The sequence below is a fragment of the Rhinopithecus bieti genome, unplaced genomic scaffold, assembly GCF_001698545.2.
Source record: "Rhinopithecus bieti isolate Rb0 unplaced genomic scaffold, ASM169854v2 scaffold_10685, whole genome shotgun sequence".
NCBI classification, from domain to species: domain Eukaryota; kingdom Metazoa; phylum Chordata; class Mammalia; order Primates; family Cercopithecidae; genus Rhinopithecus; species Rhinopithecus bieti.
Window position 1 is genome coordinate 1415840 of NW_016806950.1, and position 24415 is coordinate 1440254.

Genomic DNA, 24415 nt, shown 5'->3' on the forward strand with positions numbered 1-24415 from the left:
AAAAAAAAAAAAAAAGGCTGGGCACAGTGGCTCACGCCTGTAATCCTAGCATTCTGAGAGGCAGAGGCAGGTGGATCATGAGGTCAGGAGTTCAAGGGCAGCCTGGCCAACATGGTAAAACCCCGTTGCTACTAAAAATACAAAAATTAGCTGGGTGCAGTGGCAGATGCCTGTAATCCCAGCTACTTGGGAGGCTGAGGCAGGAGAATTACTTGAACTCGGGCAGCAGAGGTTGCAGTGGGCCAAGATCATGCCACTACACTTCAGACTGGATGACAGAGTGAGACTCCGTCAAAAAAAAAAAAAAAATTCTGAATTGGTTTGTGTGGTTTTTTCCATGGATATTACTTTTTTTTTTTTTTTTTTGAGACGGAGTCTCGCTCTGTCGCCGGGGCTGGAGTGCAGTGGCCGGATCTCAGCTCACTGCAAGCTCCGCCTCCCGGGTTTACGCCATTCTCCTGCCTCAGCCTCCCGAGTAGCTGGGACTACAGGCGCCCGCCACCTCGCCCAGATAGTTCTTTGTATTTTTTAGTGGAGACGGGGTTTCACCGTGTTAGCCGGGATGGTCTCGATCTCCTGACCTCGTGATCCACCCGTCTCGGCCTCCCAAAGTGCTGGGATTACAGGCTTGAGCCACCGCGCCCGGCCTGGATATTAACTTTTACTATAAAAAGCAAGAAAGCAAAATGTGGAATTCAGCCCTCTCAGGGTAGAGGCGAGGCACTGAGGAATGAAAAGGGTTGGGGGTGGGAAGGCCCACAGCGAAACCCAGAAAAAATAATAATAATAGCAGGCCGGGCACGGTGGCTCACTCCTGTAATCCCAGCACTTTGGGAGGGCAAGGCAGGTGGATCACTTGAGGTCAAAAGTTCGAGACCAGCCATGACTAACATGGTGAAACTCCATCTCTACTAAAAATACAAAATTAGCATGGCGTGGTGGCACATGCATGTAATATTGGCTATTTGGAAGGCTGAAGCAGCAGAAACGCTTGAACCTGGGGGGTGGAGGTTGCAGTGAGCTGAAATGGTGCTATTGCACTCCAGCCCTGGCAACAAGAGCAAAACTCCATCTCAAAAACAAAACAAAATAAATAAATAAACTAATAGTAACAGGCCGGGTGCAGTGGCTCACACATGTAATCCCAACACTGAAAGGCTGAGGCAGGTGGATCATGAAGTCAGGAGTTCAAGATCGGCCTGACCAACATGGTGAAACCCAGTCTCTCCTAAAAATACAAAACTTAGCCGGGCGTGGTGGCACACACCTGTAATCCCAGCTACTCAGGAGGCTGAGGCAGGAGAATCACTTGAATCCGGGGGGGCGGAGGTTGCAGTGAGCAGAGATCACACCATTGCACTCCAGCCTGGGCAATGGAGCAAGACTCTGTCTCAAAAAAAATAAAATAAAATAAAAAATTAATAATAATAATAACAATAATAATAGCAGCCAGGCACAGTGGCTCACACCTGTAATAACAATACTGGCTTGAGGCCAGGAGTCTGAGACCAGCCTGAGCAATATAGTGACATCCTGTCTGTTTTTTGTTTGTTTATTTTGAAACGGAGTTTTGCTCTTGTTGCCCAGGGTGGAGTGCAATGGCGCAATCTCGGCTCACCACAACCTCTGCCTCCTTGGTTCAAGCGATTCTCCTGCCTCAGCCTCCCAAGTAGCTGGGATTACAGGCATGTACCACCATGCCCGGCTAATTTTTGTATTTTTAGTAGAGACGGGGTTTCTCCATGTTGGTCAGGCTGGTCTCAAATGCCCGACCTCAGGCGATCGCCTACCTCAGCCTCCCAAAGTGCTAGGATTACAGATGTGAGCCACCGCACCCAGCCAACCCTGCCTGTTTTTTAAAAATAAAAGGGGCAGCTGGGAACGGTGGCTTACGCCTGTAATCCTAGCACTTTGGGAGGCCAAGGCGGGTGGATCATGAGGTCAGGAGTTTGAGACCAGCCTGGCCAACATGGTGAAACCCCGTCTCTACTAAAAATAGAAAAAAAATTAGCCGGGCATGGTGGCAGGCACCTATAATCCCAGCTATTTGGGAGGCTGAGTCAAGGAGAATCAATTGAACCTGGGAGACGGAGGCTGCAGTGAGCTGAGATCGCACCGCTGCACCCCAGCCTGGGCGGCAGTGAGAGACTCTATCTCAAAAATAAATAAATAAAAGGGACTGGGCACAGTGGCTCATGCCTGTAATCCTAGCACTTTGGGAGGCCGAGGCAGGAGGATCACTTGCACCCAGGAGTTCAAGACTAGCCTGGGCAACATAGCAAGATCCCATCTCTACAAAAAATAAAAAATCAGCCAGGTGTGGTGGTATGCCTCTATAGTTCCAGCTACTCGGGAGGCTGAGATGGGAGGATCGCTTGAGCCTGGGAGGTCAAGCCTCCAGTGATCCATGATCACGCCACTACACTCAGCCTGAGCGACAGAGCGAGATCCTGTCTCATAAAAAATAATTAATATTTAAATTTATTTATTATTATGTTTTTTGAGACAGAGTCTCGCTCTGTTGCCCAGGCTGGAGTGCAGTGGTGCAATCTCGGCTCACTCCAGTCTCCGCCTTCTGAGTTCAAGCGATTCTGGTGCCTCAGCCTCCTGAGTAACTGGGATTAGAGTGTACGCCACCACACCCAGCTAAGTTTTGTATTTTTAGTAGAGACGGGGTTTCACCATGTTGCCCAAGCTGGTCTCGAACTCCTGACCTCAAGTGATCTGCCCAACCCAGTCTCCCAAAGTGCTGGGATTACAGGCATGAGCCACTGAACCTGGTCTAAAATTAAATTTTTTTTTTTTTTTTTTGAGATGGAGTCTCGCTCTGTCGCCCAAACTGGAGTGCAGTGGCCGGATCTCAGCTCACTGCAAGCTCCGCCTTTCGGGTTCACGCCGTTCTCCTGCCTCAGCCTCCCGAGTAGCTGGGACTATAGGTGCCCGCCACCTCACCCAGCTAGTTTCTTTTTTGGTATTTTTTAGTAGAGACGGGGTTTCACCGGGTTGCCCAGGCTGGTCTCGATCTCCTGACCTTAAGTGATCTGCCCGTCTCGGCCTCCCGAAGTGCTGGGATTACAGGCTTGAGCCACTGCGCCCGGCTAAAATTAAATTAAAAAAAAAAAACAATAATGACAGTAATGACCATTTAGTGTTCCAGGTACCATGTTACATGCTTCACACATATTCTCTCATTTATATCCATCACAAAAATAAAAAATCCTCTGAAGTTAAGTGGTATTATTATCTTCCTTTTAATGTGAATTTCCTAAGATCACACAGCTATTAAGAGTCAGGACCAGAGCCTATAATCGCAGCACTTTGGAAGACTGAGGCTGGCTGATCACCTGAGATCGGGAGTTCAAGACCAGCCTGACCAACATGGAGTAATCCCGTCTCTACTAAAAATACAAAATTAGCCAGGCGTGGTGGCGCATGCCTGTAATCCCAGCTACTCGGGAGGCTGAGGCAGGAGAATTGCTTGAACCCGGGAAAGGGAGGTTGCAGTGTGTCGAGATCGTGCCATTGCACTCTAGCCTGGGCAACAAAAGCGAAACTCCGTCTCACAAAAAGGAAAAAAAAAAAGAGTCAGGACCAGGATTCCAGCCCAGAGGAAGTTTGATTCCAGGAAGACGTGGAGATTTTAGCACTGTCCCAGCGCAGTAGCTCACGCCTGTAATCCCAGCACTTTGGGAGGCTGAGGCAGGCAGATCACTTGAGGTCAGGAGTTTGAGACTAGCCTGGCCAACATGATAAAACCGCGTTTCTACTGAAAATACAAGAATTAGCCGGGCATGGTGGTGCATGCTGTAATCCCAGCTATTCGGGAGGCTGAGACAGGAGAATCACTTGAACTCGGGAGGCGGAGGTTGCAGTGAGCTGAGATCACGCCACTGCATTCCAGCCTGGGTGACAGAGCAAGACTGCGTCTCAAAAAAAAAAAAAGAAATTTTTAGCACTTCTCAAGCCTTTATTGTGTGTGGAAACAGTATAATAACAGGCACTTATTATACTTATTATACTGTATAAGCAGGCAGGTATTATAGCCCACATTGTGCAGGTGAAGGACAGAGGCGCAAGGTTCAGGGGTACTAGGAAGTGGCTGGGTGAAGACTTGGCCCTGGGTCTGCCCGGGCTCTCTCTATGGCCAAGGGAAATCATGCCAGCACAGCCCCTTCCCACATCTTTCTCACCTTGGCCTTCTCGAGCTGCGCTAATGCCTGGCGCTCTGCTTCCTTCCTTAAGGCTTCCCGGTCCTCCTCCAGAGATACATCAGAGTCCGATGGACGGCTGGTGTAGGACTCCGCTGAGCCCTGAAAATACAGAGAGCCAGATCAGGGCCATTGCTGCCTCTCCCAGCTCCTGGGCCTGGGAAGGCATGGAGGTGCCACTCATCATGGATGCCTCAAACCCCAGCCAGCCCAGCATGACGCCACAAGGGCTAAGAGAAGGTGGTATTAGGTGGAAGGGACAAGGAGCTGAGATTTCTCAGGCCCCTGGGGAAAGTGTGGCCCTAGTGAGGGTGACAGCAGCAAGCAGGAGATGAAGGCAGGCCCAAGGACAGCTGCTTGGGGCCCAGGGAGGGGTGGGAACCTGATAGGGGCACAAGGCAAGGGAGGAATGCCAGGGACGAGTCTCTACTCCCACTGCTCCTTCCCTCCCCTGCCCCCAGCACCCGCTGAGATAGACTCAGCCGAGGTCCAGTGGCATCCATTCCAGGGACTGCAGCCACCAGCTTCGGCCTGAGCTCCCTGCACTATCAGCTGCGGATGGCCTGTTCCACAGGATGGGGCCACCACAGATTTTGCCAGCTTCTGTTCAAGGGTAGAGGGAGATAGACTCCTACCTCCCCTGCTCCTTTAGCTGGTACTGCCATAATCAAACTTCACTACTTAGAGCCCCAATCCTCAGGCTCTCCTAGGACACAAGAGAACCCAAGATTTCCAGGTTGGTGCAGACCGAAGAGGCAAGTTAAGAGCAGGATATGGGACAGGGCTTTCCCTGAGATGAAGGCTGCTGGGTGCCAGGCAGCTGGCTTTGACCACGGTGACCAACCCAGAGCACAAGGGACTCCTTTAGGGATGCACACATATGTGTAAGACACATGCCGCCCATACAGACCTGGTAGTGGGAATGCATGTGCTTATTCACGTGTGTGCGTGGATGTGCAAGTACAAGTGTGTGGAGGAGGGTGTGCTCTATAGTTGGCTACATATGACCGCATGCGTAGAGCCACATGCGAGTGTATTGGCGGGGGGCTCCCAGACATCTATGACCCTGAGGGTGGGGGACATGTGAGGGCAGGAGTAAGGAAGTGTGGATTCGTGTGACTATGTGGGGGTGGTGTTGGACAAGGCATAGGAGGTTATGTGGCAAAAGAAGAGGACTGCAGAGATAAAGGGGTTCTTTCCTGAGAGTATAAAAGGGTCACTTGGCCAGGAATGTCCATGAGTTTGGCATGGAGGGGACCTGGGAAAGACAGAAGACTAAGTCCCGCCTCTCCCCAGGGGCCCCAGGTCATTAGCTGGTGCAGCTGCCCATCTCTTTCCCAGCCAAATCATGAAAATGGGAGACCCACAGGGGAAGGGTTGGGGTGGGGTGAGAGGCATGAAGGAGGGAGAGAAAACCAGCGTAGCTCCCACTCTCCACCCTGATGGGAGCACACAGAGTCAAAGAACCAGGGAAACAGGGAGACAGACTAGCAGAGAGGCACTCATCGACTCCAACACACATGCGGGCACGCGCATGCACACACACACTCACCAACTCCAACACACACGCAGGCACACGCATGCGCACACTCACCAACCCAACACACACACAGTTACATGCACACACACAGACACACACATATGCAGACGCACATGTGCAGGCAGACACACACACACATATGCAGACACACAGGTGCACGCGGACGCGCACATAGGCACATGCACACATATACATATGCAGACACACGCATGCGCATACACACGCACACATCAGAAATGGCAGAAGACAGGAAACAGTGAGGAGGCATGGAGACAGGCTGGAGGAAAGGCTGCCCTCCGCCAGCTTTCCTGAGAGGCTGTTCTACCCACCGCCACCCCACTCCATCCCCAGCTCACCACCATCAGGGTCCGGCTGGGCGCCTCCATCCCGGCGCCCTCAGTGCCTGGCCCTGCTGGCCTAGGGGGTGGCCCAAACTGCCCGTTCCCTCGGGGGCTCAGGTTACAAGCAGAGTTGCTACATGTGCAAACTGCTAGGGTATATTTAGCTCAGAGATGTGGCAAGGACTGCTCCCCCACCACTCCCCACCACCTACCGGGGATCAGAGCTGGGGAGCTAAAAGGAGGAAGAATTGGAGGCTGGGGTCTGACTCCCTGGGTTGGCAAACACTGAAGGAGCCAAGGTCCTTTTCTGCCAAGAGGGGCAATAAAAGCACAGTGTCATTCTTCCTAGCCCTGGCCAAGTCCTGCAACAGGAGGGATGAGGGAGTGATTGAAGAAAGGACTTCCTGTCTGTTCCTATACTTAGAAAAGACTAGAATGAAGCCTCCCCTTCCCGAAGCTCCGAAGTCAGACTGAGGCTCACATGTGCCAAGTGCTGTAGAGACAGAAGAATCAGAAAGAAGGGCCTCACTCTAATTAGTGGTGGATCTGCCTGGCATCACTCTCGCTCCCGGCCCAAGGTGGAAGGGAGGGGCTCATCTCCAGAGGACCCCTCCTCTGTGCTGTCTTCTGCCCTCAAATGCCCTGCCCATTTCCTCTTCAATGCACACCTTTTCCTTGTCTAATTCCAAGCCCCTCTCGCCTTTTTTGGGTACCAGGCTTTGGTGAATTGCTAAGTAGTCATAGCAACCACATGCCTCTCTCGGTGCCTCACCCTGAGCCTAAGACGGCCCAGGATTGACACACAGATGAGAGCAGCCGCTTACTGACCGAGCACAGGAGACCCCAGAAAGCTATTCTCAGTTACACCCTTTCAGGCAGTGGTGCTGGGCTACTGTCTTCTCTATTATAAAATCAACAGCCTCATGCCTCAACCACCCCCATCCCCGTCACCATCACCCTTTCTCTGTGTTTCTTAGATAGTCATGTCTTGAGGTGAGGAGCGTGTTTCCCTGACCAGGACCTCACCAGGACTACAGGGACCCAAACATCCTCGCTCTGCTTTTCCTAGGACCTGCCTCCACCCCACCCTGTCACAGATTCTGGGGGAGGACATGGAAGCAGACAGCCGGCAGGGGGAGTGGGTGACAGCCCGAAGCAAGCTAGAGGGAGGCAGGCCAGGCTGTCCCTGAATGAGATGACGCAGGCCAGCAGGCAGCAGGGGAGGGTGCCTGGTGCTGGGGGAGGGGCCGGGCAGGGGCGGGGGCTGAGTGAGTGGGTGCAGCTGACAGCACATCCAGGAGAGGTCATGGGGTGTCAGGGTGATGGGGTGGCTCCAGGAAGGTGACAAATGGCACAGGGAAGGGTGCCTGGAGAATACCGCAGACCTGGCTCACCAATGCTGGTCTCTACCAACAGGCCACCTCCCTCCTCTCTGCCCAGCCTCCCCATTACCTGGCGGACAAAGCTGTTGGATGTGGTATCTGAGGACGTGCTCCCATCCGACCGTTTGAATCGCCCTTTCCTCTTGCTGTATTTGCCCTGGAGAGGCCAGGAAAGGAACAAGAGTAGAATCAGAAGGGCCCTTTCCCAACCCTCATCTTGCCAGCCCCAGAACTACAGCCAAGCTTGGGAACAGCATTCCCAGATCCGAAGAGCCCTACCCCCAACCCCCTGCACCTTCCTCCTGAGGTGGTACGGCCCAAGGGGAGGGAGGGTCTCCCATCCTCATAGAGAGGACCCAGAGCACAGCCAGGAGTGGGGACCAATGCAAGAGAGCCCTAGAGGCCCACATGGAAACCCCCAAACCAAGCTAGAGAGGCTGGGAATGGGGGAGGCACGGAGAAGCTGGAGGCTCATTAGGCAGCAGAGCTAATTAAGATGCTGGGCAGGCTGCAGAGGCCTCCGAGGAAGGGAGAGGCAGCCGGCAGTGCTGGGTGTGTGGGGGGAGAGAGCGGGAAAGTCCCCCCCACTCCCCCTCCGCAGGAGCAGAGCAGGGCTGTTTGTGTTGGTGGCCCCCAGAGAGGAGGAACTGCCAACCCAGGGCCCAGCCTGGCTTCTCCCCTGTGCCCAACTCTTCTTTTGCTATTCACAGAGTAGGAAGGGGATGACAGCTCTCTTGGAGACTCAGAGCCAGATTTCTGGGGAGGGAGTAGGGGCATGGAACTGTATTTGGAGAGTAAACATGCAGCTCGATCCCTGGCACCATAGGGGCAGATTTTGCTCCCCACTCTCATCCCTTGCCCAGACAGGACTTTTTCTCAGCTCCCCCTCTCACAATCACAGTAGCTACAACCCTCCCCAAGGAGGCAAGAGGGATGAAGCTTCTGCCCTGTGGCCCCCAGCTGCCACTGCCAACGCCCCATGTGCATAGTACCCATCAGGCTACATCAATCTAAATGTCCCTTGGCCCCGCCCCACATGAGCCTAGGACACAGCCCCACAGATCCCTAGCGGGTAGACTGGCTCAGTCTCACAGACTCAGCTCCTGGCTCAGCATGACCATTCAGGAAGCAACACGTTCAGGTTAAGGGCGTCAGGTATTTCCAGGCCTCCTGTAAGAAGAGCTCCTTCTGGCCCTCCCCATCTCGTAGGCGCACACACACTTGGCCTCAGCCCAGTCCAGAATGGGGAGAGTGAGTGAGGGCTCAGACTTCCAAGTCCCTGCTCTCGGTCTCCATCCTAGACCTTCTTTGGCCAAAGAACCTGGAGGGGCCATGACCAGACTGGGGGCTTTGGCTGCTGGGATCAGGGTACAAGAAAAAGGATGGAAAATGGGAGAGGAGGGCATCTAGGAACCTTTCCAAGATCCTCCTCTCCCCACCCTTCTCTGAAACCAGACATATACCCCAACTCTAGTTCTGATGCTCCCTACAAACCTAAGAGGATTCCCCAGTGAATCCCGGACACCACCCTCCCCCTGCACTGCCAGGCTGGGCAAAGGGAGTGGCACTCAGAGGGACAGGGGACAGCTGAAAGGAAGGCCCCAGTCAGCTGCCTCCCAGGCTCAAAGGGGCCTGGGGTGGAGGAAGGTATTTTTAGGTCTGACTTGACCCCTCTACATACCTATCAGTCACATTATCATGGTGGTTACAGCTGGTGGCCACAGTAACAGAAGAGTTAATGCTATCCTTGGAGAAGGACAGTCCCAAAGAAATCCCCTGGCGCGACCATCCCAGAGCCTGCTGGTCACCCCATGGGAACCCACCGCGCCCAAGACTGCCACTTCCTAGGGGTTACCAGGGGCGTAAGAAAAGTGTGCGGGTGGGGATGGAGAAGTAGACCCCTCCCCCAGGTAAAACAGCTCTTCCCCTTCCCGGGCAGTGAGTTGGCATCCATCCAACTTTCCAAACTTTGGAGGCGTTTTCGGGGCGGGGTGGGGTGGGGTAAGTCAACGTGGGTGTGGGGGGAGGGGAGCAGGTCCAACATGGAGATGGAGCCCAGGTGGCTGGGAGGGGACCTCGCCCGGAGTTGCCCCTTTCTCCACCCTCAAGAACCAGTGTCTGCGGCTTTGAAGGCCTGTTTGCATTTGGCACCGCCCTCTGACCATCGCCTCGGCCATCTCCTCGTGCCACCCCCGCCCCACCCACACCCGCCTGGCGCCCCCGAGCGTGCTCTGCGTCGCCCCCCTTGCCTGGCTCGCTTTCTAGCCTCCTTCAACCTCCGCTTCTCAAGGCCCAGATCCCACCAGCACCAGCACCCCTACGCTCAGCCCACTGAAGCTGCTGCCCAAGCGGCAGGAACCTTGACGCGGGGGAGACAAGGAGGCGAGGGTGACAGGCAGCCCACCCGCCCCCTCCCCTCTCCGCAGCATCGCCACCCAGCCCCAGGCCCAGAGCCCATCAATCACAACCTGCAAGGATCGGGGACGCGCAGACATCCCTCTCCCCTTCGCGCCCGGCATATAACCCCTTCCTCTCCCGCGCCTCTCGAGCCGACCTCAACACTGTCCGTGGAAGCGGCCCCCTCCTCTCGGGCCGGGCCACCACGCCTCACCTGCGGGCTGGGGTCGAAGACCTCCATGGGGATCTCCTGGGAGGGTGGGTAAGGGCCCCGGGACATGCCGGTCTTCTGGACCATGGAGAGGAGCCTCCCCTCCCGCCGCCGGCCCGACCCAGCCGGGCGCCCTCAGCGCATGGGAGAGGCCGTGGGAGCCGAGAGCAGCGCGGCGCAGCCAGCACCCGGTCCAGCCACCCAGCTCGGCCTTAGGCTGCCTCCTTCCTGCCTTCCCTCGCTCCTCCCGCTCTCTCCACTGCCGCCGCCGCCTCCCCAGCAGGCTCAGCATCTCCCCGCGCCCCTCCCTCGCTCCCTCCCTCCGCCCACCCCGGCCCCGCCCCTCCCAGCCCCTCCTCCGGCTCGGCCCACACAATGGGCGTGCGACAAGCTGGGAGGCAAGCGCCTCTCTGCTCTAGAGGGCCGCAGGTGGGCCTCTGACTGGCCGTGGGGTGCAGGCGGCCCGCTGGGGCGGGAAGGGAGAAACTAGGCGTGGATACTTGGGGGAGGGGTGGGGGGGCGGTCTACCACTGGATGCCGAGCGCTGATGGGGATGAAGCGCGGATTGGCATGGCTAGCACCGCCCCCCTTTTGTCTCAAACCTATCTTCCTGCGGGTCCCCCCAACCCACTCCTGTTTGGGCCACCGGAACTTCCCGGTCCCGGTGATCCTGGGACCTGGCTTTAACTCCTTTCTACCCAGTGCGGGGCCCAGGCTGCCTCAAACCAAACAGAAAAGCCTCTCCCCCTCCAACATGGCTCTGGGGCTGCCGGTGGGAGGCTGAGGCTGAGATGGGGAGGGTCTCCAACAGCGACAGCAAAAGAAATCCCAGGGGTCCAGGAGTTCTGCCCTAATCGGTCACTAGGATACACCCCCCCACCCCTGACCCGCTCTTCCAAAAGGCCATGAATGGGGCTGGGCGAAGTCCCTGCTGTTGGATGAGAAAAGAGGAAGCAATATGGAGCCGAGAAAGAAGAGGCTGGTAAAATCAGATCTCATGACCTTTGACCTAGAATTGCTCCACCTTTACCCCTGATTTAGGGACAAACATCCAAGGTCTGGACTCCACCCATCATGACAGGTGGAGAGAGGAGGAATAGGAGATTCTGGGCAATAGACCTTGGTGCCAATTTGGCTCAGGCTGTTTCTGGTTGTATAGCCCTGGACAAATCACCTCTCTAAGCACCAGTTTTCTCCTCTCCTATAAAATGTGGTTGCTGGTACTGTGGAGTCTGTGTCACCTGAGATTACTGGGAGGATGAGGGAATTAAATGAATTGCTAGGGTGTTTGGAGAAGCTGTAAGTTTCAATGAAGGGGTCAGCCATGACAGGAGGACCCATTCCCTCCCTACTCCACCCCTGCTCCTGCTCCACAGAAAGGAGAGGTGGAGAAGACCCTCTCCAGGTCAAGTGACCTTAAAATAAGGCCACCAGCTTGCTGTTTTCTGCAGGAGAGGAGACTATGGGACTCCTCCTCCTCACCTCTGATAACAAGTGAATGGCCAGTCTGTCATTCCTCTGATCACAACACCTTGGGGAAGGAGGAGCAGTGAGTGAAGATAAAGCCCATTAGAAACGTTCCAGGAGAGCTCCAATCCTGAGCATGGCTTCCACCTGCCCCTTGGAGACGAGAAATTCTGGCATAACCGCAAAAGCATGGGCTTTGCAATCAGAAATACCTGCGTTCTCAATCTGTTACCTCAGCTGTAAAATGAGGGCAACGCTAATTGCATCGTTGTGAGGAAGTAGCATAAACGTTGCTTCCCTTTCTCTTTCTTCTACTTTCTCAGCCAGTAAAGTTGAGATGAAACGGATAGGGTGATCAGCGGGAACCAATGATGAGTTGGAGCCTCAATTCAAATGTAGACTTCTTAAACCCCAGAATGCTCTCCTTGGATTTTTGCATTGGGTGTTCCAGATGAGAAGAAAAGAATTGATTGAGTTGGTCCTGCCATTTTTTTTTTTTTTTTTTTTTTTTTTTTTTTTTTTTGGAGACGAGTCTCACTCTGTTCCAGGCTGGAGTGACAGTCGCACAATCTCGGCTCACTGCAACCTCCGCCTCCTGGGTTCAAGCGATTCTCCTGCCTCCAGCCTCCCCATTAGCTGGCGACAAGCACGCCACCGACTACGCCCGGGCTATTTTTGTATTTTTAGTGGAGACCAGGGTTTCGCCATGTTGGCCAGGGCTGGTCTCGACTCCTGACCTAAAGTGTCCACCCGCCTTGGCCTCCCAAAGTGCTGGGATTACAGGCGTGAGCCATCGAGCCCGGCCCAATTTTTTTTTTGGTTTGTTTTATTTTTACTTTCTGCAATCATTCATTCATTCAGCCAGTGCAGTATTGTGAGCCAAACAAGACTATGAGACTAGTTCTTGCCCTCCAAGAGCTTACTGTCTTTTTTTTTTTTTTTTTTTTTTTTTGAGACGGAGTCTCGCTCTGTGGCCCAGGCTGGAGTGCAGTGGCCAGATCTCAGCTCACTGCAAGCTCCGCCTCCCGGGTTTACGCCATTCTCCTGCCTCAGCCTCCCGAGTAGCTGGGACTACAGGCGCCCGCCACCTCGCCCGGCTAGTTTTTTGTATTTTTTAGTGGAGACGGGGTTTCACCGTGTTAGCCGGGATGGTCTCGGCCTCCCAAAGTGCTGGGATTACAGGCTTGAGCCACCGCGCCCGGCCGAGCTTGCTGTCTTAATGCCTTCCTTTGCTAATTGCAAACGTTATCTCACGTAATTTCCACAACTGATGATAGAAACATTGGGATTAGGTCCACTTTACAGAGGAGGAAATTGAGGCACCAAGAAATTAAAGACCCGCAGCGGCGTAAAAACACTAACATCTTTTAGTGATCTATTCTGCACTCTAGGGGGTTTCAATCTACTAAGAGAGTGAATAAGAGGTCGCCTTTGTCTGATACCTGTTGTGATTCTCTCTCGCTTCTTCAAACGACTTTTTTTCTCAGCTAATAAAACATCCACCTACAACCACCCGAACGCCCGCAAACACCAAGCCACTCTAGCAAAACCTCTCCCACTCCGCCTGCGCAATCCAGCTGATTTCCGGTTAAAATAACCACGTGATCGCGTACTCTTGCTGCGCATGTCTAGTAGGAAGTGGGACTATACCACTTTCCCTACGGAAGGGGTACATTTTCTGTGTTTTTAAGTTTAAAACCGATTTCCGATATTAGACTTTTATCATTTCAGGCCTATACGGAGGCTATGAGTGAGTTTGGTGTGGCGGAAGATGAAAGAACCGGACGGGAATACGGACGAAATTGGAGAGGAGTTTGGGCTCTCCCCTCCTCAGATAATGGGAGGAGCCGGTCCCGAACGAGCTCTTTCCTTTCGTTGCTGCGGCCGCAGCCATGAGGTGAGGGCTCGCTGGTCTCCCGCAGGCGCTGACGGTTTTCGGCGGGGGACTGTTGGGCTTGGGACCGCAGCCGGGGTTGGGGAAGATGAAATGGAAGCCGCCCTCAAGCGGCCAGTCCCGGGGTTTGGGGTAGGCCGGAGCACTCTCGTCCCGGGCCTCCGGGGTGGGGGGGGCGGGGAGCGTCGCAGCAGCTGAGACCCGGAAAAGGCTGCCTCGGCTGGCGGTGCGCCGCACATGTGTCCGGTCGACCCACGCGAGCAAAGCAAACGTAGCGAACGGGACCGAGCCTTGGACCCTTTCTTGCTTGGCACGCCCGGAGCGGAGCAGATCTGTGCTTTCGCGTGATGTAGGGCAAGTCTAGTGTAGGCCCCAGGCCTCCGACTGCCGAGAGAGGTGATCCCTAACTCTTGACGCCTTCCACTCCTTTGGCCATTCGTAAAGGAAATCTCTACAAATGGCCGAACGAGGCTTGTTACTGTGATAAAACGGGAAAATGAGCCCAGAAAACATTAACTTGCCTGCATTGCTAGACTAGAAATCAGGTCTATTCGCCCCGAATATTTTTCAAACGCTGAGTACCAGAAATGGCATAAGCCCCCTATTCATTCCAGTAAGTCCTTGACTTGACTTTCCAGAGAAGAAACGCGAACGTGAGGCTCCAAGAGGTGAAGGCATAGAGTGGGCTTTGAAGTCTAAACCCAAGGGGACCAGCTGCACAGCCCAGAGCCTTAAAGATGATTTAGGGAAGAGTCTTATTTCGCGGCTGTCGTGTGGGTCGCAGAAGGCAGGTCTTGATGGGGACGTTCATTCTTGCCCAGGAGTGGCTTTCAGAGTCTTATCATGTTTTCTGTGTGTCTAGTATGCTCAGGCTTCAGAAGAGGCTCGCCTCTAGTGTCCTCCGCTGTGGCAAGAAGAAGGTCTGGTTAGACCCCAATGAGACCAATGAAATCGCCAATGCCAACTCCCGTGAGTACCTGGGATCTGTCTCTTCACCCTACTTCCTTCTTTTGTCCTGCGTCATATGAACGATAACACAGTTGTGTTGACTTTTTTATTTTGGCGACAGTCTGGTTCTGTTGCCCAGGCTGGAGTGTAGTGGTGCCATCTTATCGTTGCAACCCCTGCTCGCAGGCTCAAGTGATTCTCCCGCCTCAGCCTCCTGAGTAGCTGGGATTAGAGGTGTGCACTACCACGCCCAGCTAATTTACTCTTTATTTTTTATTTTATTTTTTATGAGACAGTCTCAATTTGTCACCCGTACTGGAGTGCAGTGGTAGGATCTCAGCTCACTGCAACCTCTGCCTCCCAGGTTCAAGCGATTCTCCTGCCTCAGTCCCAAGCTGGGACTGAGGCACATGCCACCACACCCAGCTAATTTTTGTATCTTTAGTAGAGAGGGGGTTTCATCATATTGGTCAGGCTGATCTCAAACTCCTGACCTCAGGTGATCTGCCTACCTTAGCCTCCCAGAGTACTGGGATTACAAACATAAGGCAGCATACCTAGCCTGTGTTGACTCTTTACAAACCTAGGAAGGTACATTCAGAGTATCTATAAACTGGAGGAGTCATTGTATCAGGCTTGTTATTTTGAGTGTGCTGTAATATATTTAAAAGGTAGAAATGGCTAGCCATGGTGGCAGGCATCTGTAATCCCAGCTACTTGGGAAGCTAAGGCAGAAGGATTGTGAGCCCAGGAATTCAAGACCGACCTGGGCAACATAGGGAGACTGTCTCAGACAAAGAGTATCTCTCACAACTTCTGTTTGTGAAGGAAAAAGAAAAGATAGAGGTTTTTTGGATTTTCGAAGGCAAGAAATAAACAAGTTCCAGTGTTTCCATCCTTTTTGAGAGCATGGGGCCAAGAATGTGAGCAGTGTCTGTGGCCTGGCCTATTTGGATTCTGGGATGTGCTTGGGCCCCAGTTGACTGACCAGGTGCATTATGCTTTCCCAGGTCAGCAGATCCGAAAGCTGATCAAAGATGGGCTGATCATCCGCAAGCCTGTGACAGTCCATTCCCGGGCGCGATGCCGAAAAAATACCTTGGCCCGCCGCAAGGGCAGGCACATGGGCATAGGTAAGTGTGGTCGTCGTCTTCTTAAGAAATGATAGGTGCTGGCATCTATGCTGAAATATATTCAGGTTCTAAGCACTGTGTCTCATCTCGTGCCCATTTCTTACTCCTTGATATTTGATGTGTTTTCTGCCTGTGTGCAAATCAGAAAGTTGGTGCTGGTGTTGGAATTGAGAGTATCAACTGGTAGGAGGTCACATTTACTAAGTCCCTACCTACACTATGCCAAAGATTCTGCTGGGTCCTTGAGAATGTGGTCCATCTTAACTCTAAAATTGCTTTCTAGTGTCAGAATGATTGAAGGAAGCTCCTTACAATGTGCTATGCTACCTTGGTGCACTGCCTGTTAAGCCCACATTCCGTATGAAGTAAATGGGGAATCATTGCCATATTTGTGCTTCCTTTAAAATTGAGTAAACGAAAGAACTTACGTAGTTGGGAATCATCATCTGGAAGATGAAAGTAATGCTACTTAAAATGAGGTTGTGAGGATTAGATGAGTTAAGACCCTGACTTGAAACTTGGTGTACTATACACAGTGGACCTGGGTAATGGCCCGTTCCTAACTCATCTTCTCCACAGGTAAGCGGAAGGGTACAGCCAATGCCCGAATGCCAGAGAAGGTCACGTGGATGAGGAGAATGAGGATTCTGCGCCGGCTGCTCAGAAGATACCGTGAGTCTAAGAAGATTGATCGCCACATGTAAGCACACCCTCTTGGGCCCAGTACCCATTTGCTGCTTTGATGGCTAGTTCATTTTCCAGAGTGGTTTTGTTTTTGTTTTGTTTTGTTTTGTTTTTTGTTTGAGATGGAGTCTTGCTCTGTCACCCAGGCTGGAGTGCAGTGGCGTGATCTCAGCTCACTGTAGCCTCCACCTCCTGGGTTCAAGTTATTCTCCTGCCTCAGCCTCCTGAGTAGCTGGGACTACAGGCATGTGCCACCATACCTGGCTAATTTTTTTTTCATTTTTAGTAGAGACGGGGTTTCACTGTGTTAGCCAGGATGGTCTCGATCTCCTGACCTTGTGATCCGTCCGCCTCGGCCTCCCAAAGGGCTGGGATTACAGGCGTGAGCCACCGCTCCCAGCCCACAGAGATCTGTCTTACTGGCCTTGGGTAGGGAGCTTTTTTTGGAGACAGAGTCTTGCTCTGTCACTCAGGATGGAATGCAGTGGCATGATCTTGGCTCACTGCAACCTCTGCTTTCCAGGTTCAAGCACTTCGCCTGCCTCACCCTCTCGAGTACCTGGAATTACAAGCATGCACCACCATACCTGGCTAATTTTTGTATTTTTAGTAGAGATGGAGTTTCACCATTGGCCAGACTGGTCTCAAACTCCTGGCCTCAAGTGACACACCCACACCTCAGCCTCTGAAAGTGCTCAGATTACAGGCCTGAGCTACTACATCCAGCCATGGGTAGGGAGCGTTTCTAAGAAAGTTCTTCTATTCTGGTCTTTCTTTTTTTCCCCATATGCCATCAGGATAGCCCAACAGTTTATTTGCCAGGCAAGTTCTGTCTAGGAACTGCACACAAAAAAAGTAATGGTTTAGGAAGTAATTCATGCAGCAATAGGAGAAAAGGAAGGAATCTACAAGCTTAGTGACCTTGGGTGGAGGAACAGCTCCATTACCGACCAGGATCTCTTCACTCCGTGTACCCTGCAGGTATCACAGCCTGTACCTGAAGGTGAAGGGGAATGTGTTCAAAAACAAGCGTATTCTCATGGAACACATCCACAAGCTGAAGGCAGACAAGGCCCGCAAGAAGCTCCTGGCGTAAGTTTCTTTTTAGAATCTTAGGGGAAAGTTCTTTGACCTTTGAGAGTTGTTCTTAGATACTTAAAATGTGCCAATGCTTAAGTCTTGACTTGCATGCAGTCTGTCATAGGAATATAGCTGTTCCCTTAGAGGCACCCACTCCTCTGTCCTGTACACACCCACTCCTGTCTCACAGGGACTGTAGAGGTTAGTTGAAGCAGGAGCCCTTGGTGGTCCCCCCAACTCATTCTTGAAGCTGACTAGGCTCAAAGGGAGAGGTCTAGGGATGTGTTTCTATTTCCCCAGCATCTCATCTCTTCCCAAACTGACCCATCTTTTCTCTTCCCTGGCCAGTGACCAGGCTGAGGCCCGCAGGTCTAAGACCAAGGAAGCACGCAAGCGCCGTGAAGAGCGCCTCCAGGCCAAGAAGGAGGAGATCATCAAGACTTTGTCCAAGGAGGAAGAGACCAAGAAATAAAAGCTCCCCCTTTGTCTGTACATACTGGCCTCTGTGATTACATAGATCAGCCATTAAAATAAAACAAGCCCTTATCTGCTTTCCTCTCTGCTGCTTGCAAGGTTTACGGCTGCTCAGTGAGGGTTGGTTTGTTGTGTTGTTTTGTTGTTTTTTGTTTTTTGTTTTTTTTTATTTTGAGATGAGTCTCGGGGGCCCAGGCTTGGGTCCGATGGTGCGGCCTTGGCTCACTGCAAACTCCACCTCCCAGGTTCAAGCGATTCTCCTGCCTCAGCCTCCCGAGTAGCTGGGATTACAGGCATGTGCCACCACGCCTGGCTAATTTTTGCATTTTTAGTAGAGACTGGGTTTCACTGTTGGCCAGGTTGATCTTGAACTCCTGACCTCAAGTGATCCATCTGCCTCAGCCTCCCAAAGTGCTGGGATTGCAGGTGTAAGCCATGGCACCTGGCCTGCTCACTGAGTCTTTTACCTTTAGTGGGATGGGAGAGAAGGAATGGCTTCTATCCAAGCCTCCCAAATACTGTGCTTGAGAGCATGAGTGACACCTAAGAATTGGTCTCAGAATGTTGGTTGGGACCAGTAGTCAGTTGTGATGTCAGTTAAGGAATCAGTCTTTACAGAAGCCAAAGGAAGTACTTAATGTGTTTATGCTTCTCAGCTGACAAGTTGGGGTTGCAAATGGGACCTGAGCTTGGACTACTGGTGACTACCTAAGCTGTCACTAAACAGCTTTATTGAGATACAGTTGAAACTCTTGAGACAGAGTTGCCCTGTCGCCCAGGCTGGAGTGCAGTCAGCAATCCCCGGCTCCTGGGTTCAAGCAATTCTTCCTGCCCCAGCCTCCTGAGTAGTCAGGATAACAGGCACCGGCCACCATGCCTGGCTAACATTTGTATTTCTTAGTAGAGATGGGATTTCGCCATGTTGGTCAGGCTGGTCTTGAACTCCTGACCTCAGGTGATCACCCGCCTCCCAAAGTGCTGGGATTACAGGTGTGAGCCAGTGTGCCCAACCCCCTACCTCTTTCAGGGATGTAATGGGCTGATGAGAAAGGGCAAGACCTGAGTGTGAATGGCAGGTTGGCTATGGTGTCAGGGCCAGCAGACCCCTCCTAGCTCTGCTTCTGGCATCCTCATCCCTTTCTGTGCAGGATGGGCACGTGGGTAGCAGAAGGCAGGGAAGTGCTCACTTAAAAAATGTCCCAAGGAGGCCGGGCACAGTGGCTCAGGCCTGTAATCCCAGCACTTTGGTAGGCTGAGGTGGGCAGATCATCTGAGGTCGGGAGTTCAAGACCAGCCTAACCAACGTGGAGAAAACCCATCTTTACTAAAAATACAAAATTAGCCAGACGTGGCACATACCTGTAATCCCAGCTACTTGGGAGGCTGAGGCAGGAGAATCACTTGAACTGGGAGGCAGAGGTTGCAGTGAGTTGAGCGTACCCTTGCACTCCAGCCTGGGCAATAAGAGCAAAACTCCATCTCAAAAAAAAAAGAAAAAATGTCCTGAGGACCCCCCATCATATGCATCAGAGCCTGGGATGAGCAGACACTGACTTGTGGATCACCCTTGTCACTGGAGCGGCTGGCGTGTTTTACCCATTAGCTCTTGCCCTTTGAAGTGGGGAAGCCCAGGCCTAGAAAGGGAAGTGTCTTGGCCAAGCTCCCAGCTTGGTGTGTGGGACACCTACTTCCCAGGCCTGGCCCAGAGGAGGAGGGGTATTGTTGGAGACCACGCACCCCCAACCCCTCCATGCAGTAGAGAGATGACAGTAAGGAGAAGCTGGGTGTGGTGGCTTACGCCTGTAATCCCAGCATTTTTGGAGGCCAAATGGGAGAACTGCTTGAGCCCAGGAGTTTGAGACTAGCCTGGGCAACATGGCGAAAACCCATCTCTACAAAAAATACAAAATTTAGCCCGGCATGGTGATGTGCCCCTGTAGTCCCAGCTACTCGGGAGGCTGAGGTGGGAGGATCACCTGAACTCAACAGGTGGAAGCTGCAGTGAGCTAAAATTATACCACTGCACTCCAGCCTTGGTGACAGAGCCAGACCCTGTCCCCGAACCCCCAACCAAAAAAAAAAAAAAAAAAAAAAAAAAAATGGCAGAAAGGAGAATGAGGTAACCCAATATAGGACCCTCCCGGTATTCCAGAGCCTGCAGTGCAGAAGCTGGTTTCCACCCTGGACCAGGAGATGGTGCTACTCGCTCACAGGTCGATGCAGGTGTCAGCTGCTGCCTCACTGGAGTTGTTTTTCTGGTTCTATTTTTGTTTGTTTTGGGGGGTGGGAGAAAGAGATGGGTTATGAAGTTGTAGGAACCTACCTCTTGGAAGGCCTTGGGTTTCCCCCACTTCTTCACCTCACCCCAGGCCTGAAGTTGGCCTCTTTCCATCGTGGGCCTCCAACCCCTTCCCAGGCCAGTGCCTAGGAGGGATCCACTCCCACAGGAGTCCCAAGCAGAAAGAACCCCTAAAGTAACTGCTTAGCCTTGGGAAAATCTGATTAAAAGATGTGTCCTCTTGTTTCCTTATTTATGGAAAAAGAAAAAAGATGTGTCGTGCCAGGCACGTTGGTGTGAGCCTGTAGTCCCGGTTATTCTGGAGGCTGACAGGGAATGGCTACTTGAGCCCAGGAGTTTGCGGCTGCAGTGAGCTATGACAGTGCCTGTGAATAGACACTGCAGCCCAGCCTGAGCAACATAAGACGACCCTGTCTCTCAAACAAAAATATCAACAATGCTTTGTAGGCTGGGTGTGGTGGCTCAGGCTCGTAATCCCAGCACTTTGGGAGGCAGAGGCAGGTGTATAATTTGAGGTCAAGAGTTCGAGACCAGTGGCCGGGTACAGTGGCTCATGCCTGTAATCCCAGCACTTTGGGAGGCCAAGGTGGGCGGATCACGAGGTCAAGAGATCGAGACCATCCTGACCAATATGGTGAAACCCCGTCTCTACTAAAATACAAAAATTAGCTGGGTGTGGTGGCGGGCGCCTGTAATCCCAGCTACTCGGGAGGCTGAGGCAGGAGAATCGCTTGAACCCAGGAGGCAAAGGTTGCAGTGAGCCGAGATTGCGCCACTGCACGCCAGCCTGGTGACAGAATGAGACTCCATCTCAAAAAAAAAAAAAAAAAAAAGAGTTTGAGACCAGCCTGGCCAACATGGTGAAACCCTGGCTCTACTAAAAATACAAAAATTAGCCGGACGTGGTGCACTTGTAATTCCAGCTACTCGGGAGGCTGAGGCAGGAGAATCACTTAAACCCAAGAGGCAAAGGTTGCAGTGAGCCGAGATTGAGCCACTGCACTCCAGCCTGGGCAACAGAGTGAGACTCTTATCTCAGAAAAAGAAATATATATATATATATATATATGTTTTTTCTTTCAAGAGCATACAAGTGTCCCTATCATAATATTCCACACTCTTTCAAGGAGCTGGTGACCCACACCCTCACCACGTAAAGAATTCTTGAGCAAACCCAACGCTTGATTTTCTAGAGGAGGAAACAGAGCCCCAGAGGAGCCAGTGACTCTTCTGCTGTGCTCAGCAGTGCGGCAAACAGGCTGGGGGGGTGGGGGGACTAGGCTGGCTACTGGCTGGTGGCAGACACAAGTGGGCTGTGCAGAACCTCAGTGCTGCACGAACACTGGCGCCTGACTCTGATTCCCAGGCTGCAGTCTCCCGACGTGGGAGGGTGTGATTCAGATTGGGGTGCAGCAGAGGCACTGAGCACAGCTGCTACTGCAGGGCTGTGAGCTGAAGAAGAGAATACAGAGGGGCCTGGCCTCCTTCCAGTGCTGCCTCTGAGGCTACGGCAGGGCTAACCTAGGCTGGCTTCCTGCAAAGCACAGGAAGGCAGAGGCTGCCTTCCTTGCACTCCTCAGCAGGTGCCCCCATCTGCCTAGGCATTGGGTGGGCAGGGGGTAAGAATGGGGATGAAGAAGGTTGAAGGGGCCAAAGGAAGCAGTGCTGGTAAAATGGGTGGGGTTGCACGGAGGGGCTGATTCTCTCTTCTCCCTACCTCCAGCATCCATCTCTCCAGACTCCCTCCTCTTTCTGCATCTCCCCGAAGTCCAGGGAACTTTCATCCCACACAGTCAGTACAAGCCAGGTGAAGCTCAGCCTGTGGGTGGGGGGGCATGAAGGGCACATGTGGGTCAGAAACAACAGAGCCAAATGGTGGGATGGCATCACCAGTAGCTTCCTAGGCATCCTTTGCCCCGGGCCAGTGGTGTTGCTGGTCCGTCCACCCCCAGAGTGGGCACAGAGGAGGGCAAAGGCTACAATGGGGCACCAGCTGTTCCCAGGCCCTAGGCTGTGAGCATGCTGCAGGGGGTTCAGCCACCCGAAAAAGCTGCTGTGCTCAGCAGTGCGGCAAATAGGCTGGAGTGGGGTAGGCGTCCAGGCCAGCTGCCGGCTGGTGGCAGACACACAGCTGGGTGTGCAGAAAGCATGGCTGCAAGGCTCTCAGGCTCTTGATCCCTGGAGCCTCTGGCCCAGCGTCTCAGGGTGTCTCTGTCTCCATTTTGTTGGTTTAAGGCATTGAGGAAGCCAGGGCAGGGGCGGGAAAGAGCTGAACTCAGAAGAAAAAGCCACGGTTTCCAAGACTGGCTTGATCACTAATTTGCTGGGTGATCCTGGACAAGTCATTAGCCCACTCCAGGTCTCAGTTTCCCCATGTATAAAGAGGGCAGGATTGAGCTGGATAATCTGTGTGACCTTGGATAAGCCACCTAACCTGGCTGTACCTCAGTTCTTCCCTGTGAGAGGAGGACACCCCCACTCGCCTCCCGGGATCCTGGAGAGGATTAAGTAACATCCAGTTCCTGGCACGGTTCCCTGGGCACAGTAGGTGCCTATCTACGAGTTCCCTCTCTTTAAGCGTTCACACTGGGCTTATGACCCCTTCTTCCACTCCCAGGGCTGGGGATCCTAGGAGGGAGGGCCACTCTCCTTTCCTGGCTCTTTCGAACCCCAACCTCCAGGGCCTTCCCTGGGTCAAGGGGCCCAAAGAAAGCTCAAGGAGGGGACCCAAGGTCTGGGCCCACCTGGCCTACCTTGCTCAGGGGGCGGGGGCTGTAAACCAGAACCGGTGGAGGAGGGGGCGCTCATCAGGAAAGACAGCCCCACTCTGCATACCGGCAGCGCCAGCAGTGCCCCAGCACCCCCGCAGCCCGCCTCTCCTTCGCGCCCCGCTCCCCTCTGTCTATAAATAGCACGGGACGTGCTCGCCGTGGCGATGACGCGGCTGGGCAGGCGGAGGGGAAGGAGGCAGCTCTGCCAGAGCGGTGGGCGGCGGGCGCGGCGGGAGGGGTGCGGCCCCTCCGTGCTGGGCTCTGATGACAGGCGCGACTGACTCATCCCGTGGCCCCAAGGTCCACGACTGTCCCCGCCGCCAGCGTTTCTGTCTCCGGCTTGGGGGACCGCCGAGGCGATGCTGACTTCGGGTGGGTACTGAGCCCTCCCAGACCCCTGGCACGCCCGGTCTTGGAGGGCACCTCTGGGTGAGCAAGATCGGTCTCGACGGCCCTCGCGCACAGGAGTGTGTCCGCCCTTGCGCGACTCAGGTGCAGGTGGAGGCGGAAAGTGACCGCAGACCCAAGCCGTTTCCCTCCAGCGTCCCCAGACCTCCTCCCACTTTCCTCAGGTCCCCTTTCGGCTCTCCCCAGACCCCACCCTCCTCGTGCTGCTGGAGGAAGGGGATGAGGCCTGGGACCCCTGCCATACTGCCGCCTGCCCAGCACCCCTCCTTTCAGAGATGGAGGAATCCTTCCACCCTCAGCCTTGTCCCTCTCAGTATCCCCAGACCCCACTCCCCACCTCCCTGCCCCTTTCCTTCCTCTGTCCCGGTGAGAGACACAGAGAAGATGGGCTGGGACAAGAAACATTTAATTAGGTGTCTGGGGGCTCAGCAAGGCCCCAGACCCATCATGCAGCCTCATGTACAGTGGGCATTGGGCCCGCCCCTGGGATATTGCTGGGGGGGCCTCATGGCAGCAAACAGGGCAGTGTGGCTTGAGACCCCGCTTTGCGGGGGAGAAGTGGGGCAGGGGCCTTTGGGTAGAAGGGTCTGTGTCTCTCCTACTGCATGGGAGGGTGTAACTGTGCCCAGGATGGGGGTGGCATGGGCTGGCACAATCAAGGGCATAAGAGGAGGATCTGAGCTTGGGGGAGGGAGGTTGGCACCGAGAAAAGCAGCCTGTATTAAGAGAGGGGTCCTCTCTGTGTATGCCCACCCACCCCATTTCCTGGTGGCCAAACAGAACATCCCACCTTCCTTGTCTGTCTTCCACCCGTCTTTTTCCCAGGGCTCTGTGTCCAGAACAAGGGAGCAGATAAAGCCAGCAAAGGGGCTCCTGCAGCACCTGCCCTGTCTCCTGCAGAGCCTGGAGAGAAGCGGGAGAAAGATCAGCCCAGAGGGTTGGACTCCTGGGGCGGCCGGGCAAAGCCTGGGATGGGAACTGACAGTCACAGGCTTCCCTGGCGGGTGGTTCCTGTGTGACCAGGGGTCCTGACAGTGAAATGGGTTAGCTTTGACCAAGCATGGGCCAGGGTTTTGTTCTCAGTTGGGTTTTCGTGTGTCCAGGTAGCTCTTGGGTTTTCTTTTCTTTTTTTCTTTTTTTCTTTCTTTCTTTTTTTTTTTTTTTTTTTTTTTTTTTTT

The 24415-nt window shown here is 53.5% G+C and overlaps 2 protein-coding genes across 3 annotated transcripts in view; one reads left to right on the forward strand and one right to left on the reverse strand.

The window, feature by feature from the left end:
• The window catches only part of CACNB1 (calcium voltage-gated channel auxiliary subunit beta 1), a 25536-nt gene extending 15166 nt beyond the window's left edge, over window positions 1–10370 (reverse strand). Inside the window, 3 exon segments of the mRNA XM_017879017.1 lie at window positions 4191–4310; window positions 7542–7628; window positions 10083–10370. Coding sequence (XP_017734506.1) covers window positions 4191–4310; window positions 7542–7628; window positions 10083–10166 — 291 coding nt within the window. The 5' untranslated portion in view covers window positions 10167–10370.
• Window positions 10371–13365: 2995 nt separating this feature from the next.
• Window positions 13366–17836, forward strand: RPL19 (ribosomal protein L19). 2 transcript variants are annotated; one of them, XM_017879019.1, is made up of 6 exons: window positions 13366–13443; window positions 14303–14409; window positions 15399–15521; window positions 16101–16221; window positions 17187–17297; window positions 17634–17836. In XM_017879019.1, the coding sequence occupies exons 1-6, from the start codon at window positions 13439–13441 to the stop codon at window positions 17755–17757; spliced, it is 591 nt and encodes a 196-aa protein (XP_017734508.1). In that variant the 5' UTR covers window positions 13366–13438; the 3' UTR covers window positions 17758–17836. The 2 variants fall into 2 exon arrangements, with proteins under 2 accessions (XP_017734508.1, XP_017734507.1); XM_017879018.1 differs by lacking the exon at window positions 13366–13443 and adding an exon at window positions 13514–13572.
• The last annotated feature ends 6579 nt before the right edge of the window (window positions 17837–24415 follow it).

Coding starts and splice junctions, on each gene's coding strand:
- RPL19 (XM_017879018.1), top strand. CDS start 13,529: ATGAAATGGAAGCCGCCCTCAAGCGGCCAGTCCCGGGGTTTGGG. Junction 16,222..17,186: donor AAGAAGATTGATCGCCACAT/GTAAGCACACCC, acceptor TGTACCCTGCAG/GTATCACAGCCTGTACCTGA. Junction 17,298..17,633: donor GCCCGCAAGAAGCTCCTGGC/GTAAGTTTCTTT, acceptor TTCCCTGGCCAG/TGACCAGGCTGAGGCCCGCA.